Genomic DNA, 18,470 nt, shown 5'->3' on the forward strand with positions numbered 1-18,470 from the left:
AGTCTGTGATCGAATATGACAGTTCAAGACAATTTTCCAATATAATGGTTAAGCAATATCAGGGAGTTAAATCAATAACAGGCCTTGTAAAGGTAGAGGGTAAACGGACAAACTGAGGAAATAAAACAGAAAAAAATAGCTGAAATTTGTTTAAAAACAAAAACAAAATCCGATCTTTATTACAGAAACAAAATGTTTGCATTTTTGGATTTGCACAAAAATAAATTGATATTTTTTTTTCTTATCTGACGAATTCACACTTATAACTATGCAAACAGTTGCGTGTTAAACGTGCAGCAGATTTAAAAAAATTACTGCAGATTTTTCTCTATTTCTGACAGCAGCACCCAGCAGGTCATGGGATCCGCATGAAACGCTTTCAAATATTTGATTGGTCCCGTTATGAGAAAGTTGTTGTATGACTGGTCATCACTACTGCCAGTAATCCATTCTTGCTTGTGATTGGTTACTCTTCTGTTTCCGCTTCGCCAGCTTTTACCGTTTTTTTCTCCTTTCGTCCTTCTTCCTGCTGGTCTAATCGGTTTCAGTGGTGCTACACCTGCTCGTTGTTTCACACGTTTATCCCCCTATCACTACAGACAACATGGACGATTTTGACATGCTGAACGCGCCCAGTGCTGGAAACGGTGTCGGCTCGGAGGAGGACCCCGCTGCCGCTTTCCTGGCCCAGCAGGAGAGCGAAATTGCGGGCATTGAAAACGACGAAGGCTTCAGCATCTTGGACAGTGGAGATGTCCCCTCTTCGCTAGGAGACACTAACGGTGCGTGGCTGTTATGCTCAAGCGAAGAAAATGTCGCTTTATGTTGTCTGTTTGGCGTCATTAGTGACAGAGGGTTTTGTGTATGTGTAACTAAACGCTACACACTCGGTTAATCTAGACGCTATTTTGGCCTTAAGTGGACACTGAAGCTAAGGCTAACTGAGCTAGCAGATTAGCCAAGTGGACATGGTTAGCGTTGATATTAACCTGTGTAAGATTACTTTGAACTCCACACTAAACATGTAGAGGTGAAACTTGAAGTCATTTATTAATACGTCCTAGTTTATGCTGAAATAAGCTACTGCTGCTGGCAGTGCCACTCATTCTTTCCAATCAACTTGATTGCTTGCGGCTACATTTACAGCAGTTTGTGTCAGCCACTTAGGAAATGGGCACAGCTTAACAACCTTTGCTCATGACTTACTCATTTCCTCCAATCTAGTATGGCCACAGTTGTAGGAATTGTTGGTCAGAAATGCTGACATCCATTATTACGAAACAGGAGTGCATTTAGCAACAATATTTGGTTCTCTGTTAGACAAGTTCAAAGCATGGTAAAAATCTCTTTTTTAGGACATTTAATATTTCAATACGTTTTGTCATGTGTATGCCTTTATTTGTCTGCTTGATTTCTAACTGCAGTCCCCCCTCTACCTTTTCTAGATGGTGCCATCAATGGAGAGCTTCATGGGGTACTGTTATCATGTTGGAACTCACCTTGTGTTTGTTCCTCTGTGTTTTGTGTGTATAAGTGCAGAAAGGATTAAAATCTTTTAATACATAAATTATGGTTTGGGTATGCACTAATGCACAGTGCTAAAGAAAGAATAAAAAGAGGGATGAAAAGGATGGCCTGTACTAAATGCCTGCACCATAAAGAAGGATTTGAATCCACAAAACAAAAAAATACCCTCAGTGTGTTGAAGTTGCGTCCAAGGATGCATTGATATACAACAATGAGAGGGGCCTTTTCTGCCAAAGATCTATTTGAAATAGGTCAGACTGCACCATGTCTGCTCTTAGATGACCTGCAACCAGTTCCGTTCAGTGACTCAAAGTAGTGCCTGATGGCAGGCAATTGGCTACAATGGCCACACCTCTAATTTAAGCCATCAGTAAAGGTCAAAGGGGGTTGATTTATTAAAAAAAACATTTCACTCTGTACAACTTAACAGCATCAGTTTAAAAAAATGACATTGAAGATTCTCATTTGGATTAAAACTTCTTTGTTTCTTGACAACCTCATTTTAGGTGTGTTCCTTAATTCCCTTGATAATTGCCGTTTATAAATGTAAAAACAGCAATTATCCTTGAAGTGCATTTACTTGAATATTGCAATTTCCTCAAGAGATGTTTATACATCAATTCTGCAGAATTTTCACTGTGTATGTCATTGTGGAAAATACTAATTTCCTTTTAACACCGTAACAGTGATTTTTAGTATCTGAGCTTTTGAATATTTGTCTGTTAGTCACTTCAGCTTCCTTTTCCTGTGCTGTCATTGCAACATTTCTTCCTTTCCTGTCAGTCAGAGAACCTTGCTTCTAAGAATACATGTACGGTATGCGTATTGGGGTGTGGGGGTGGGGAACCCAATTCCACTTTAATTATAACTTTCAGATAATGGTTAGAAAAATGAAACACTAAACATGAATGGATAAATAGCCAAATCATTGGAAATTTTGATAAAACTGTAAACTGTGCTTACCATTTTGCTCCTTTCTCAGGAAAGCAATGGTCCATCAGATGCCTATGCAGCAATTTCTAATGCAGACCGACTGCAGGCTGAACCAGAAAGTCTACGTAAGTGGAGGGAGGAGCAAAGCGAGAGGCTGGAGGAGCTAGGTAAGCACCCAGCAGAACGCTTTACTATAGGGTAGGGCAGAACACTGATCTGTGAGATGTGATAAGTAAAGGTAGAGATTAGGGCTGTGCCATAACAATATTATTGTTGACAATATGATAACAGTTTTTACGTGATATAAATTATCATGTTGCAATACCGTTGCTATAGCAATGCAGGGGGGTTACTTTCTCTGTGTGTGACAGTGTGAGAACCCCAGGCATCTCTGATCACCAAGCATTAGATCCTCATAACAATTTAGTACCTTTTTAATCGGTTTTCAACTAGCCAATTTAGTAATGTCAATTTGACTTGTGTCTTTTTCCTGAAATATTGTTGTATAATTTTTCTGTCTAAATGACCTTCCTTTAGCGGAGATTCCGCACGCAGTGTTATCCAAATCTTTGTGTTCCTATTATCCCTGTTTCCTTTCACATAATTCTGTTTATCATCTTTTTGGGGATGTTTATTCTTTTATCAGTCTCTGCTCTTGTGTGTGATTTCTGTATTTTTGCATTTACTTCTGCAGATGCTAACTCTCGCAAGCAGGAGACGGAATGGAAGGAGAAGGCCAAGGTGGAGCTGGAGGAGTGGCATGCCAGGCAGAATGAGCAGCTGGAGAAAACCAAAACCAATAACAGGTACTGTAGTCTTGGACGCATAGAAACAGGATGGAAGATCAATAAAAATGAAAGAAGACTGTGGGGATATATGTGAGTTATCCCGGCTTAAAAAGAATGTAGATCTGTAAGTTGTGGCAGGTGAAGAAATGATGGCTACCCGGTCACTCAACTTCTGTACCCTTGAGTAAGTTCACAAATAATTACTGAAATTTCTATCCATATGTTGTTCTTTCAGGAGGAATAGAACTAAACCTATCCCTGAATTTCAAGAAACACATTATGCTGGTGTCCCCATTTGTGTTTGGCACCGGTTTTTATTTCAGTTGTCTACAAGTTCATACTGTAAAGAAAATCCATTCTCTCTAAGGGGAAATCTCATGTGGCTTTTCACCACCTTTTTAGTTAAAATGCTATTTGATCCCCACTTATTAAGTTTCTCAGACGCTGGAGTTATTGTTCACTGCATGTCTTCAGTCATTAAAATTACCTATACCTAGAGCTGGGCGATAAAACGATAACGATATGTATTGCGAAATAACTTTTTCTCGATAGAAAAATTAAACTATTGCGATAGGCCTCGTCTCTCTTGTCCTCTTAAAAAAAAAAAAGAAAAAGAAAAAAGAACAGCCAATCCAAATTAAGTAGCGCAGAGCCGAACCAATCACAGCCGCAGAGTCACGTCACGTGACTTGTTACGTACAGCACAAGCGCCAAGGCGCACATGTGTATTTGTTTTTGCAGCCGTGCAGCCCGGGGGTCCGTTCTTCGTACCTCGCTTACTACATCCAAGATCAAATCACACATCCAAGATCAAATCATCGCGCTAACCTTGAGCTCGCTAATCCGGTTCTCCAAACACACCTGTTGTTGACGATTAGTATAGCTGGATGGAGTAATGCGAGATCACTGGGTGGCTTAAAAGGGGCTACGCATCGATAGTAGAAACATTGATCGGCAACCCTTTGATTGGTCGGCGAAGATGTCGAAGGCGCGCGCTCAGTATTTTACGGGAGCAGAGCAAGAACTCTTGATTGAGGGATATCAGGAGTTTCAGAGTTTAATTAAAACGCAAGGGAACACTGCAAAGGCTGCAAAAGCAAGGAGAGGGGCTGGCAGAAAGTTGCTGACAAATTGAACTCAGTAAATAATTTATTATATCATATTCCATTATATCCTCTTTCACATTAGAGCCACAACAGGACCCACTAGAACATGGGGACAAGTAAAAGTGAAATATAAGAATATTCTACAGAATGGTAATAGTTATCACTTATATTGCTTTTAGTCTCTTGAAAAGAGACCCTGAAATAATCTGTCTGTTTGTTTGTTTATAACAGCAACCAAGAAAAGGGCAGAGCAAATAAAGACAGGTGGTGGTCCTGCACCCCCTGTGTGTGTATATATATATATATATATATATATATATATATATATATATATATATATATATATATATATATATATATATATATATATATATATATATATATATATATATATATATATATATATATATATATATATATATATATATATATATATATATATATATATATATATATATATATATATATATATATATATATATACACACACACACACACACATATATACACATATATATATATATATATATATATATATATATATATATATATATATATATATATATATATATGTATATATATATATATATATATATGTATATATATATATATATATATATATATATATATATATATGTATATATATATATATATATATGTGTATATATATATATATATATATATATATATATATATATATATATATATATATATATATATATATATATATATATATATATATATATATATATATATATATATATATATATATATATGTATATATATATATATATATATATATATATATATATATATATATATATATATGTATATATATATATACGTATATATATATATATATATATATATATACGTGTGTATATATGTGTATATATATGTATAGTATATATGTGCATATACGCAGTGTGTGTGTATACGTGTATATATGTGTGTATACGTGTGTATACGTGTATATGTGTGTATACGTGTATATGTGTGTATACGTGTATATGTGTGTATACGTGTGTATACGTGTATATATATATGTGTGTATACGTGTATATACGTGTATATGTATGTATACGTGTATATACGTATATATATATGTATATATAGATATATATATAGATATATAGATATGTATGTGTGTGTGTGTGTGTGTGTGTGTGTGTGTGTGTGTGTGTGTGTGTATATGTATATGTATATGTATATATGTATATATAAGGAGGAGGAAGGACAGGAAGGATCCTGTCTATCCCATCTGTCCCGCAATATACGCTGAATTCTGGAAACTCTCCTTATCAATCTTGCACCTTCCGCAATGGGTTGCTCGCGTATACGAACAGACAGGACATGGCTGCGACAGACTTCCCAAATCCACCTTCGCTTTTATAGCCGTGGTCTCTCATCTTGATTACACGGTAATTTACTATTACTACTCTAAAATATGAATTACATCTGAAATAATCAAATACATGTAATAGAATGATTACTAGTACATTTCCCTTTTTTTAGGAAATGACCTGTATGTATCTGTATGCAATCAATAAAAGAATCAAATACTGCATTATCATTAGTTACATTGATAATATTTATTTATGGAGAAACAGTGGAGAAATATCGCTGTTGCTTTCAGATAAATGAAGCGGACATACCTGAGTGGCGCGACCTAATCCTGTTTACATAAAGTAAGCCTGCTCCCGAGCAGGTTTACGCTACGGATCTGTTGCTATGACAGCAAGTCCCAGATGGGCTTCGGAGAACCGAACGATCCAAGATCACGCGAAATCGTCAACAATCAAATCCGGCTAACTTACTTAGCGAGGTACGAAGAACGGACCCCGGGTAATGAAGGAAAGGAGTTTGCCGACTAGAGAAAAATCAACCGAGAGCGTGAGCGAAGGTTACCGAAGAAAAAACAGATGATGGTTCCAATGCCGGAGAGCTTGTCGAACGGAAGGGCCACAGAAGTTCCGTAGTGTGAAGGTATTTCGCTATTTCAAGTCTGACAAAAACAGAGTAGCGCGACTGTAAATTGTGCCGAAAAGCAAGTCTGGAAATACAATAAAGCGGTGCATGCTCAATCTCTGACTGAAAGCGCTAATTCGTCATTCGGCTTTTGTCAGACTAAAGTAACCGTTAAAACTGTTTGAAAAGCTAAGCTATACAACAAGGAGAGATTGAGAATTTCCTTTTAGTTCTCAGTTTATTTGATATTGACAAAAGTTAGTCAATTTTGTCTGTTCTTCTGTAAAACAACCTAAGATTTATTTTTAGAATTAATATTTTGTTTCTAATTGGAATTGACAATTTAGTAGTCTGTTTTGTTTGTTCTATTTTGAAACTTAAACACTTTAGCGGCTACCTTTTGTGTAGTTTGCAATATTTGCCTTTATTTATCTGAAACTGAAGTCTTATGTTTTTTTAAGTACATCTGCCCTGTTGAACTTATTATGGGAAATAAATATTTAAATCAAAACAAGCTGCTAATTATTTCACATTTTACTTGTGAGCAACGGCACATTTAAATCTTACAAATATAGTTATTTGGCTTATATCATGATATATATCGTTATCGCCTGAAATGAAAAAAACATATCGTGATATGAAAAAATTTTATATCGCCCAGCTCTACCTATACCTAAGACAAGTCTATGCAATTTCCTGTTATTTCTGGAAATCTGTTAACTAATGTGTTATATTTTAAGGAAAACAAATGGAGTCAAATGTTTCCTGTGAAGTAAAAACTGTTTTACTGCCTTTTATTATCACAGGAAGGTTCTATGTAGAGATGCACCGAATGCAATTTTCTTGGTCAGTATAGATGTTTTTCTGATCTGCCAATACTGATTTTTGCAGGCTTTTAACTGACAACTGTTACTGACAACAAAACTCCAGCTTTCTTCAGTGTCAATAAACTTGACAATTACAGGATCTTTTTTAATTTAAACAACTTCAGTGCAGTATAAATAATTACCTGAAAATGAGCTGTTGTACACCCACATTTACCTGATATGACGTCACCAGATAACAAGACATTGTCTTCTTTTTCTCTATAATTTTCCTCATAACCACCTTGATCCTTTGCTCGTACTGAGGCTGCCTCTGAGCTCTGGATAGCGGTAGCTACTTTTCCTCTGTTAGTTTCTTTAAAATGTCCATTTTCAAAAGTTTCTTTAGATTTGTTGTTCTGAACAACAAATTTCGTTTCCCTGTGGTTTGCTTAAGCCACCTTTGTTTCTTATCTCACTTCTGCGCTAACAGTGTAGCGTGTGAGTGGGTGTACAACTAATAGCCTGCGCTGCTGTTTGTGAGTCATATGTGCATTAAAAGGACTGGCTTGTAATCATATGGTCATATGGGAGTCTGTCTGATCACCAGACAAGGTGGAAAACACAGAAAATAAGCTGATTCCAATTAATGAATGCTCGATCGGTGCATCTCTACTTCTGCATTCGTGACTTGATGTAGGTAATTTACTAAAACCTTGCAAGGTCACTATCAGTGACTGTCAGCTTTCGATAATCGGTAATATGCAGAGCTCCTTTTACTGTATTCTTGCTTCAGAAAGTTATACAGTGTAGTACAGGGTAGTGGGTTTAAAAGAGGAAAAAAAACTGACTCCTTATAAATAAGCAAATGAATACATTGAGATTGCATGTGTTATAGCCCATTATACCTCAGAGGTATACCTGTAAAATAAGGACGGGCAGATGGCACCATGTAGCACATTACTCCTATTGTGTCAATGGTGTGTTGGGGTGTTCATTGATAGCGACATCTACTGGATATAACAGTGAAGTGCAGGCAGTATGGAGAGAGACTAAACTAGGTTCTGACCACCAAATGAGTGAAGGGTCCTGTTTATGTAACCAGCTGATGGTATACTGAAATTAATTTGATTATAAAAAATAATATAATAGATTAATATAGTATGTCAAATGCAGAATTCACAAAAATAATTTTTTTCTTTCTTGTGTATGTGGGGGGAGAAGGTAGGATTAAATGATCCCAGATTGGAGAAATATTTTTTTGTATTCCCTCCATGGTTCCTTTGTGTAGTTGTTAACGGCAAGTCAAAAATGTAAAAACACAAAGGGCACCTAAAGCAGTCTCGTCTACTCCTTAGCACAAATGTGAATGATTCGAAAGTTGTGCTTACGTGTCAAACAGCACAGCAGCTGTTTCACCGGTCACATGATTTTTCTTACAGCGATGCATGCACCGATGTGGGGTTAAGCTTTTTTGTGCTCATACACGCACCAACGCTTATAGGTATAGCTATAACATACTGGGTTACGACATTCCACTAATTGGCTTATTAGTTAAAAATGTGTCAAGTATTCAAAATTAGGCAATTTGGTGGAAATAGAAGAGGTGTGAAGAGCTAAAGGTTTGTTGTGCATGACTGGGGCCATGGCATCTTTAAACAGTCTTTAAATCCCTCTGACATTGATCAAACACCTGAGCCTTTGATTATATGCCTGAGCATATTGTTGTATGATAACTTGCAGTGCTTGTGTTTCCATTCCTCTTCTCCCTTTTACCGCTTTCTCTCTTTTCTCCTGCCTTCTTGCTGCTCTGTCGTTTGGGTGGATATTTGTCCAGGGTGTTGGATGAAGACTTCTACAAGCAACCCTTCTCTGAGCTCATTGGTTATGTGTATGTTGCTCCAACTAACATCCTCCTCTTATTGTTTACTTTAGCTTTTTTTTTTCCCATTGTCAACAGCCATTGACATCACATTAATCTCTCTGGTTAGATCATCAGTTTATCTTCTTTCTGTTGCCATGTGTTACTTTCTCCTTCAGTCATACATTTGAAATGCCTGCATTCATAATCGTTACTTTGCCTATCCAGCTTGAACATTTTTAAAATATAAACTGCATTCATAATTTTAACTGCATATCATCTGCATGGCATTTGTGAGTTGATGCCTGTTGGTATATTTCAGTAACGCATGCCGTCACATCCATGGAAATCAAATTAATACTTTCACAACTGTGCCATTGTTAATTTGCCATTCATTTCTCTTTATTCTCTTCAGCAACTCATTATCCAAATGCATTTCATAAATTTCCAACAATTAACACCTGCTTACATCAACTGCGTAAAAATTAATGAAACTGTTTTGGGTTTTTTTCCACTTAACAACTTTATTAATGTTGATTTTCTTGTTTTACTTACAAGTAAGATATGTAGAGATAGTTTGAAGCAATTGTGTGTGTGTGTGTGTGGGTTGTTTTTTTGTTTTTTTTTTCCCTCAATCTTCTATATTATAGTCATGGCCAAAAGTTTTGAATGACATGTACTTGTTTTCAAAGTTTGCTGCTTCATTGTTTTTAGATCGTTTTGTCAGTTGTCTCTGTGATGTAATGAAGTATAATTACGAGTGCTTCATAAGTTTCACAGGCTTTTATTGACAATTACATCAAGTTTATGCAAAGAGTCAATATTTGCAGTGTTGGCCCTGTGTGGTTTTTTTTTTTTTTTCCCCCCCCAAGACCTCTGGAGTTCACCCGACCATGCTGTCAATCGACTTTTGGGCCAAATCCTGACTGATGGCAACACATTCTTAATCACTGCTTGAAGTCTGTCACAATTAGTGTGTTTTTGCTTGTTCAACCACCTCTTGAGGATTGACCACACATTCTCAATTGGATTAAGGTTTGGGGAGTTTCCTGGCCTGACCTAAAATTTCAATGTTTTGTTCCCTGAGCCACTTAGTTATCACTTTGGCCTTATGGTATGGTGTTCCATCATTCTAGAAAAGTCATTGTCATTCACTAAACTGTTCTTGGATGGTGGAAGAAGTCGCTGTCGCAGGATGTTTTGGTAGCATTCTTTATTTGGTGAATGCCTACGGCATTCACTCTATTGAGTTCCTGTTTCTTTATTCTTTGCTGCCTAACTACTCCCACATTTTTTGTGCTTTTTTTCACCATTCAAATTTTAAACTCTTCTGCTATTTCTGCTAATGCCAGCTGTATCTTTTGGTCCTCATAACTTTTATACTTTTTAAAATATTAAGCTTTTTAACATTTCGACTCGCCAAATTCTCTTAAACCGTGGACTCCAGAGACATGAGCCTTGTGCCAATATATCTTCAGACACTCCTGACGCTCACAGTGAAAGAATGTTTTGATACCGTTTACCGTTTCCCCATGAATTACGTTTGTTTCAGGATAGGAAATCTGTCCTCCTCCTCAGATTTCAAACTCTGGAATTGAAGCAGTTTTTTTTTCTTTTGTTTTCGTTCATTTTCACGGCAAAGAAGGAAATTGCTAAACTGAAGCAGCAAACTTTGTGTAGATGGTAAATAATTTCACTTCACACTGGTACTTTTGAGGTTCCTTAGTATATAAACATGATATAGCATATAAATAATTAAGAAAACAGTAATTATTTAGAAACACATGCCAGGTTTTGTTTCTTTAATGCTGAATGAGTCTGGAGTTCGTTTCCAGGCAGTTGTAATTATTGGATTTTTTTTTTTTTTCTTTCTATAAGAAATGTGAAGATATCAAATCGTGGATACACAACTGCTTCAAACTGAGCTGTGTTCATGCTTTATTAGAATGTTAAGATGACCTGCTGATACGCCCAGCTAACTATCGAATAGCTTGAGCTGTGCAGCCTTTGGTTCTGCTATCAAATTACTTGGGTGTATCCATTAGCCTTGATTGTGGTGTGCACGTTTTGTTTCTGTCAGCTTAGGTTGCCATTTTAAAATGCAAGAGTTTAGTGCAAAACCTGGTTTCATGTAAAGAATTTCTAGGCCTCTTGTTATTCCTACATTACCTCCAGTAGTTTAAAGTGTTTAGTTCCTTCCTCATTGAACTGGTAAATGAGCTGCTCATCTGAAACTTAGCATCACATTTCTACTGTCTTTGTGTTTATTTAAATAGTCCTTTTCTCAAAATGTGCACACCCCTGAAGCTTTCCAGCTTATTAGCTTGTACTCACCCAAACAGACAGAATGAAATTTTAGCCTTAGTATTGGCGAATGACACCGAATCATAATCGCTCCACTTCCTCTTCCTCCATCTGATTGGTGTCACTCTGCTATGATACCTACTACTTGGAGGAAGTAAGAATTGGAGTGTTATTTACAAATGTAGAAACATTGTGTGTTTATATCTCATGAAAAATAAAATCAAAGAAATGAGCTGTTGGACTCTTTGCAGAGCAGAAAATTACTGAGATGATGTAGATGGTTAAATTTATTAACTTTATTACAGATTGAGAAGCTGATTTTTAGGGAATGAGTACCTGAGTTAAAAGCATAGAAGATCAGTTCAGTTTAGCAAACCAAAGGCTGCACACTAATCATTTTCATTTTTAAGAAAATAAAGTCAAAAGAAAAATGTTGCTTTTGCATGCTGGCTTTAAACATCTGCATTTGAGCTCATTTTTGTTGTCTTTTATTTCACCCCCCCCCCTCTCTCTCTTCCTCTCTCTCCCTCTCTCTCTCCTAAATTCTGACTTGTGAAACTGTTTCTCCCTGTTTTCTTTTCCTATGCACCTTAAAGCACACATATTAACCATCCTTGCTACCGCCTAGACCAGTTAAGTAAAAATATAAAACCCCAGAATTTCAAAATACTTTATCATTTTCACAGGGGTTAGATGCAGTTCTGTCTGTGTGTATGTGTTTATAGTGCATTGCACAGGTACCCAGTTGAATAGCACAAGAGTTAGATCCAGAGCCTAGGGTTTGGTATAATGTTCCTCCTTTGATGTTGTGGTCCTTCTAGTCCCTTGTGTATTGTAGATGGTTGTGAAAGTGAATGCTCATTAGCTTCTCACCTACCCTGTTTTGCTTTGTATACTGTGTTTAAGTTTTTAGCTCAGGTGGGGTGGAGAGTAAAAGATCCTTATAAGTAGAACTAAAGAATAGCATTGGAGTTTCATATTTGTGGGTGGGGAGTCACAAGAGTTTAGCAATATATGTGGCTTGCGTTTTAAATTGTAGTAGTGGAACTGATCCATTTATAACATTTTATTTATTTATTTATTTATTTATTTATTTTTCTTTTTTGCATTTTTTAACTACATAAGTAATCTTTGTAAAGGCCTTTTTTGTTCTTTGATGGATTTAATGAAGCCACACCTGTGCCTAAATATTTTAAGGTTAATTATCTGTTTGGCATTTGAGACGCATAATTTCAGTGTCAACGCATTCTTTGCCACAGCCAAAACACCCCGCTTTTCTGCTTGCCAATGCATGCCTAATGCATTTTTTTTTTTTGTTTTTTGTTTTGTTCGGCTAGGCTTGATTAAAAATCTGAACATGTATTACTGTTTCTATTAATCAAGAACAAGTATACAGATAACTACATATCACTATACTTGGTTCTTGCTGAGTTCCTTAATGAACAACACTTTTATCCAGCCAGAAATACATTTTTCTTAAATTATTGTTATCATTATTATTATTATTATTATTATTATTATTATTATATTTTTTTATTTATTTTGGTTGGGGGGGTTGGTTGTTTTTGGCTTGAGCGTGATTTCTCATTGTTGTGTATAAATCTCCCCCTAATGTTGTTGAGAGTAGAATATACAGGTGACTTGCTGTATTGTGTAAAGTGGGGGGCATGCCACCGATAATGAAGCTGGGAAAGCTTGTTCCTTGTTGCTTTCTCAGTTTTAGGAGTAAAGATAGATGGATGTTTGTGTGCAGTGATTGGACTGTCCAGCCCTGAGGTAGACTCTGCTGAACTAAAAAAGTCCAACCCCTAACCCAAAATCAGATGGAAAAATTTAAGTTTAATTTAAGTGGAACCAAAACTGAGAACTTGGTTTAAAAATTTCACTGTTGGCACCAATGACTTTGTCTCAAGAACTTGTATGTGGTGTTAGTCAGCAGAGGTCTTTTTCAGGGCTGCACATCTGTGTATCTTGTGACTTCGCCCACTGATGGCTCGCTCTTCCATGTCTTTTCCTCCTCTTTGATGCTTACAGGGCAGCTGAGGAAGCCATGATTTCAGATCTGGATGAGAACAACCCAGGCACAGAGTGGGAGCGGGTGGCACGGCTCTGTGACTTTAATCCCAAGTCCAGCAAGCAGGCTAAGGATGTGTCCCGCATGCGTTCGGTCCTCATCTCCCTGAAGCAGTCCCCACTAGTCCGCTAGGCACCCAAGGCTGCTCAGGAAATCATTCCATATCATCTTTTTCCATGACACGTCAACAAAACCAACTATTCATGCCCCACACTTTGTATTCTGATATCAAGGGGCACTTACACCACTTGTGTCCATATCTGTCAGTCATGCACAGCCTTGTTTCCCCACCTCACAGGGTATAGCCACTTGCTTTACCCTGATGCATTTCCTCCTGGCAGGGCTGTAGAGATTAGCCCTGATGTACCTGCTCACCATTTTTGCCCCTAAAGATTTTACCTTTACACCTCTTTTATAGACCAGTCAGGACTTTGTTTCCCTTGTTGTTTAGTAAAAATGAAATCAAGGACAGTTAGATCTACACAAGGTCTCATGTTGTGTGTGACAGTCGTGCAAGGGTGGTGAGTTAGGACACTAAAAGGGAAAAGCTGACGTTTGTTTGGGCCAACAGCTACACTACAGTGCTTTACGATGCCCCCCCCCTCCCAAAAAACCCCCAATATCATTCCTATAATGCTGTGTCACTGTTAAGCCTCAGTCAGCCTCATTAATATTTTCACCTTTGAAGGTTGATATTAAATGGTTTCATTCACATTTCTTTCCGCAGCATGTCCAGTACAAAGTGTTTCTTTTTCTTTTTGATTTTGAAGGACCAAACTCTTAAGACAAAACTCCAAATTCAGTGTGTGTACTTTGAACTGTGTCTAGAGCCTGCTTGTGGCATATTGTGTTAAACTATGCATTTCTTTTGAAAGCCTGTCCCCTCCTAGTCAGGAACTGAAGTTAAGTCATTACAATAAATGTGACCTATTTGTATGTGTGTTTAAACCTCCACAGTGTGTGTATGTACTTGATGCGTGTACCTATGTACATATACAGAAGGCAATATATATATACATTATATAAAACATCTATGTCACTGAAATTAGACATTTGTGGTTTTAAAGAGAACTAGATCCTAGCCAGATGTTGGTTGACCATGTTTGTTCATTGTCCATTTGATTTCAATATCAATAAAAAGTAAAGATGTTGTTCTGTTATCATTTAACTTGTCTTTTAACTTCTTTATTTTTTTAAATTTATTTTTAGATTAAGATTTATATCAAGGTCAGAGTGCAACTCAATATTACTTCAAACTATGGGGTGTTGCCGTTCTTGCATTAAATGCCTTTATATTAACATTATCACACTGTAACGTTAATATAAAAGACTTCTTTGTACTCTAATCTAATATAAATGTGTTTATCAACATTTTATATTTTGCAACATTTGTGACATCTCCAAGATCATGCAAATCTGGAAAAGGTATGCTAAAAGGAAAATACAGGTTTTAGAACAACATATACTCTGATCCAAGAGGGTTTCTTTTTAGGGAAGGCCTTGCATATTTCAGAAAATACAAAACAGGAGAATTAGCTGCTAAACTGGCCTGCCTGACCAGTTGAAAGCATTTGATGGGTCATCAACTAAAAATATAACAAAGACCTATGACTGTTGAGAAGCCAGAATTCAATATCAGACAAGGGTCTCCTCGTTTAGAATTCGGGTTGTATCCAATTAGGTCCGTAATTTGGCAGACAAAGTACCCAGACTTATTGTTGCAGTTACTGTCATCAAATTCAAAATTACCCTTTTTAAAAAAAAAAAAAAAAATTGCACAATTTCGAAGTTTAAACACTGATATGTTTTCTGTGTGGTATTTATCTGGATTCTAATCTAAGTTGCTGTTAAAAACTTTCTGAAGCTGGTGACTCAGATGAATTTATCCTCGGCAGCAGAGATGACTCTTGGTCTTTCCTGGGGTGGTCCCCAATGTGAGCCAGTTTTGTCCTAATGCTTGGTTTTTGCAACTACACTTGGGGACACATTCAAAGTTTTAGCAATTTTCCAGACTGACTGACCTTCAACACTCCCCCAATTGCAGTGCTGCAATTTTGCTTCTTCAAGAAAGAGGACTTTGGATTAACATTTAGATGTGCAAGGTTACGAAGCCGCAAAAATTAGAATGCTGGTGAATAAAAGCAGTTGAAGCCAGGCTACGGTTCAGTCTTAATCCTTAATGAAAGGATATTTGGGAGACTTTAAGGAAGTGTGGGTACAGTGTGGCCCTCTGGGGGCGCTGCTGTCCGGCGGGTTTTCAGCTAACTCGCCCGGTCTGCGGGCTTGTTTCAAAGCAACATGAGTGGAGCTGTGAGCTTTGCTGGTGGGTGATCTTGCTCAATTTTGCATAGGTGGCGAGTGGCCAGAGCTACTTCATAAGTGGATTTTACGGAAAGAAGATGACTGGACGGATCGATGTAGCAGACCAGATTGTCGGATGGCGAAAAAACTGCTTGAAAGTTCCCCACGACCGCCGATGGCATCCGGTCTCTTGGAAGCGCTGCCATGACGTTCTCTGACTGGATTGTTACATTTGTGATTGACATGACATTGACCAATCATTGACCAAAGATAGACAAATCGAGTTAAAATTTGTAATTCCATGTTGAAACTCACACACAAGCGGGGGAACTTGGGTAGAAAGTTTTACATGTAGTTTTTTTGCTTTGTATCTGTAACCAGACCTTAACAAAAAAAAAAAAGAGTAACTTGTGTAAATATATTTTACAAACACAAATCTTTTTTGCACACGCACAAATTCTCATCTATGAATGCGCAAACATAACATTTTCAGATTTTAGTTTTGGTCTACAACATTACAAAACTCAGTTTATGACTACGCAGTCTGATTTAAAAGTACAAAATATTTATGACCACAATCTGAGCCCATGGGATTGCGATGAAGCAGAGCTGAGTTTGTCTGATGTGTTGACGGACAAGAGGGGGATCGCAAGCAAATGGAAGGGTTAGTAAAATTATGTTTGTTACAGCCCTAGCAGGGCCTCCTCCTGTAGTTGCCCTTGTGTGGGTGTGTCCTGCTGTGATAGCGGCTTGACCGTCTCTTTTAGTTCACTTACTAATAGAAGCATTAATAAAACTCTTTAAATTAACCCTTTGCCTCCCTGTCTCCTTTTTTTGACCTGGACACTTTTTGTTACTTTCCCTCATCATCTGGACCTTTTTATGGGAAAGTAACAAGTGGGGGCTCATCCGGGATCTTTGAAAAAAGGGAGTTCAGAATTGGTAGCATTTGGTTTTTGATTATTTCGCTTTTAGATAACTGATATTGTGTCACCTTTGGAAAACCGCTTTTTCCCAGTTAAGTTAGGTGAGTGTCCAGGTGAGCTTTTTAAGTTCTTCCTTCGGGCACTCCTTTATTATTTTGCCTTTCTTGTTTTTGGAGTAATCCTGGGCGGGGATAAGTTCCCTGTTGGGGGTAGGCAATTCAGGGCTCCGGTCACTTAAGTTTTTGCTTTTCAAGTCGCCTTGAGCCCAGCATGCTCCAGAAGATAGGTAGGTGAAGTTTAGGGAACTGGGTAAGTTGGTATTTGTTGTTTAGTGTGTGTGCCACAAGAGGTAAATTAGTCAGTTCTGTTTAATTGTTGGCTGGCCTGTGACAGAGTTGGCATAGGTGTGTGGTGGTGGCATGGTTTGCAGCATTAAAGTGGTGGGACACCTTTGCTGTCTTTGCTGGCACCCATGTTAACAGTATCTGTTAATAATAATTCTCATGTGAATGTTGTTTACTCAGTTGAAGTATGAATAGAAAATGTTCTTCCGTAAAAAAAAGAAAAAACAAATCTCAGTCTTGCATTCTGGCTTTAAAGATCTGCATTTTTGTAAACATCTACACAGACAGCATGTTAACATAAAGCTAGCCAGAAACCCAAAGTAATGATAGAGCTGAGTGCATGTCAAACCCAGCCAAAAGGTTGACCTTCAACAGCTAACAAACTGATGAGTCAGCCATGCGATCAGGCTTGTAGCCTTCATTTCTGCCTGTTCATGTTTCTATATTGAGTCATTGTGGTGACTGCTTTGAAGTCTCTTTGGGCCGGTTTTCATCTATGATTTGTGTTTATACGTAAGCTCTAAAAGACAGTTCCTAAGTGTGTAGAACTGTAGCCTCAGGTCTATATTGTTAAATGGTAAGGATAAACATAAAGTAATGCATCAAGTAGTGTAACAAATGGCTTCCTCTGGTGAGTAATTATGTAATGTACTGCATTACTTTTAAACAAATAAAGAGTAATGTGTAAAACATTAATGCTTTTGAGTAACAAACCCAACACTGGTTGTTAGCCAGAACATAATGTTATAAAACTAGAAGATCTTAAATAGACTGTGCCACCACCACTAATAAGCAGTCTGGTCCAGTGTTCAGAGGTCACAAATTGCCAAACAACCAAAAACTTTAAAACATAAAATCATTATTTGAAGATAAGTTCATTAAAAGTAAATGTTCTTAATAATGTTCCAACTTAGCATATAGTAAGCCATGTGTAATTTGAAGACCTTTCCAACATATATACCCACTGCACAGCCACAAAGTCTCAACCGTAGAAATGATGGCAAACAATGACAACTTAAAATTATAAATGACCAACACCATTTAATAAGGAAACATGGACCCTCACAGAAATTGCTAAATGACCTATTTCGATATGTGAAAACTTACTAGAAATGGAACAAAAGACAGATGAGTTAGACATAGAGTAATAAAAATAACTTAACAGCCCCGGTCTATTGGCAAGCATATTTCCAAACCAAGGAACGAGATTGCTCACTTGGGGTTAGCAATCTTTTTTGAAAGTTCACAGGGAAACCCAGTGCCTGAATGTGTGACAGAACCAGTGACAACTGAAAAATTTTGGCTGTACCAACACTGTCTCTGTAGTGGGGACTACTCGTATTGCTGTTTTCTGCAATAGTGCACTCATTTCCTCTATGCAGCAACTGCACAGTGGAGGCTAACGGTGCATTTGCATAATGACTGAAACTAGTGGTATAGTTCCAAGCACGTTATTGTGAGAAACTTGTACACTTAGGCCCCCCCTTCAGAGATGCATGCTCATGCTACAGAACTCTGTAGCCGTATGATTGAAC

At 37.3% G+C, this 18,470-nt stretch overlaps 1 protein-coding gene across 1 annotated transcript; it reads left to right on the forward strand.

Annotated features, from left to right (window-relative positions):
- The first annotated feature begins 496 nt into the window (after nucleotides 1–496).
- clta (clathrin, light chain A) lies at nucleotides 497–14,532 on the forward strand. The gene is made up of 5 exons (XM_031730947.2): nucleotides 497–782; nucleotides 1,446–1,474; nucleotides 2,510–2,627; nucleotides 3,155–3,266; nucleotides 13,325–14,532. Exons 1-5 carry the CDS (start codon nucleotides 605–607, stop codon nucleotides 13,494–13,496), a joined length of 609 nt encoding a protein of 202 aa, XP_031586807.1. The 5' UTR covers nucleotides 497–604; the 3' UTR covers nucleotides 13,497–14,532.
- Nucleotides 14,533–18,470: the final 3,938 nt, after the last annotated feature.

This window comes from Oreochromis aureus, linkage group 6 (assembly GCF_013358895.1).
Source record: "Oreochromis aureus strain Israel breed Guangdong linkage group 6, ZZ_aureus, whole genome shotgun sequence".
NCBI classification, from domain to species: Eukaryota; Metazoa; Chordata; class Actinopteri; order Cichliformes; family Cichlidae; genus Oreochromis; species Oreochromis aureus.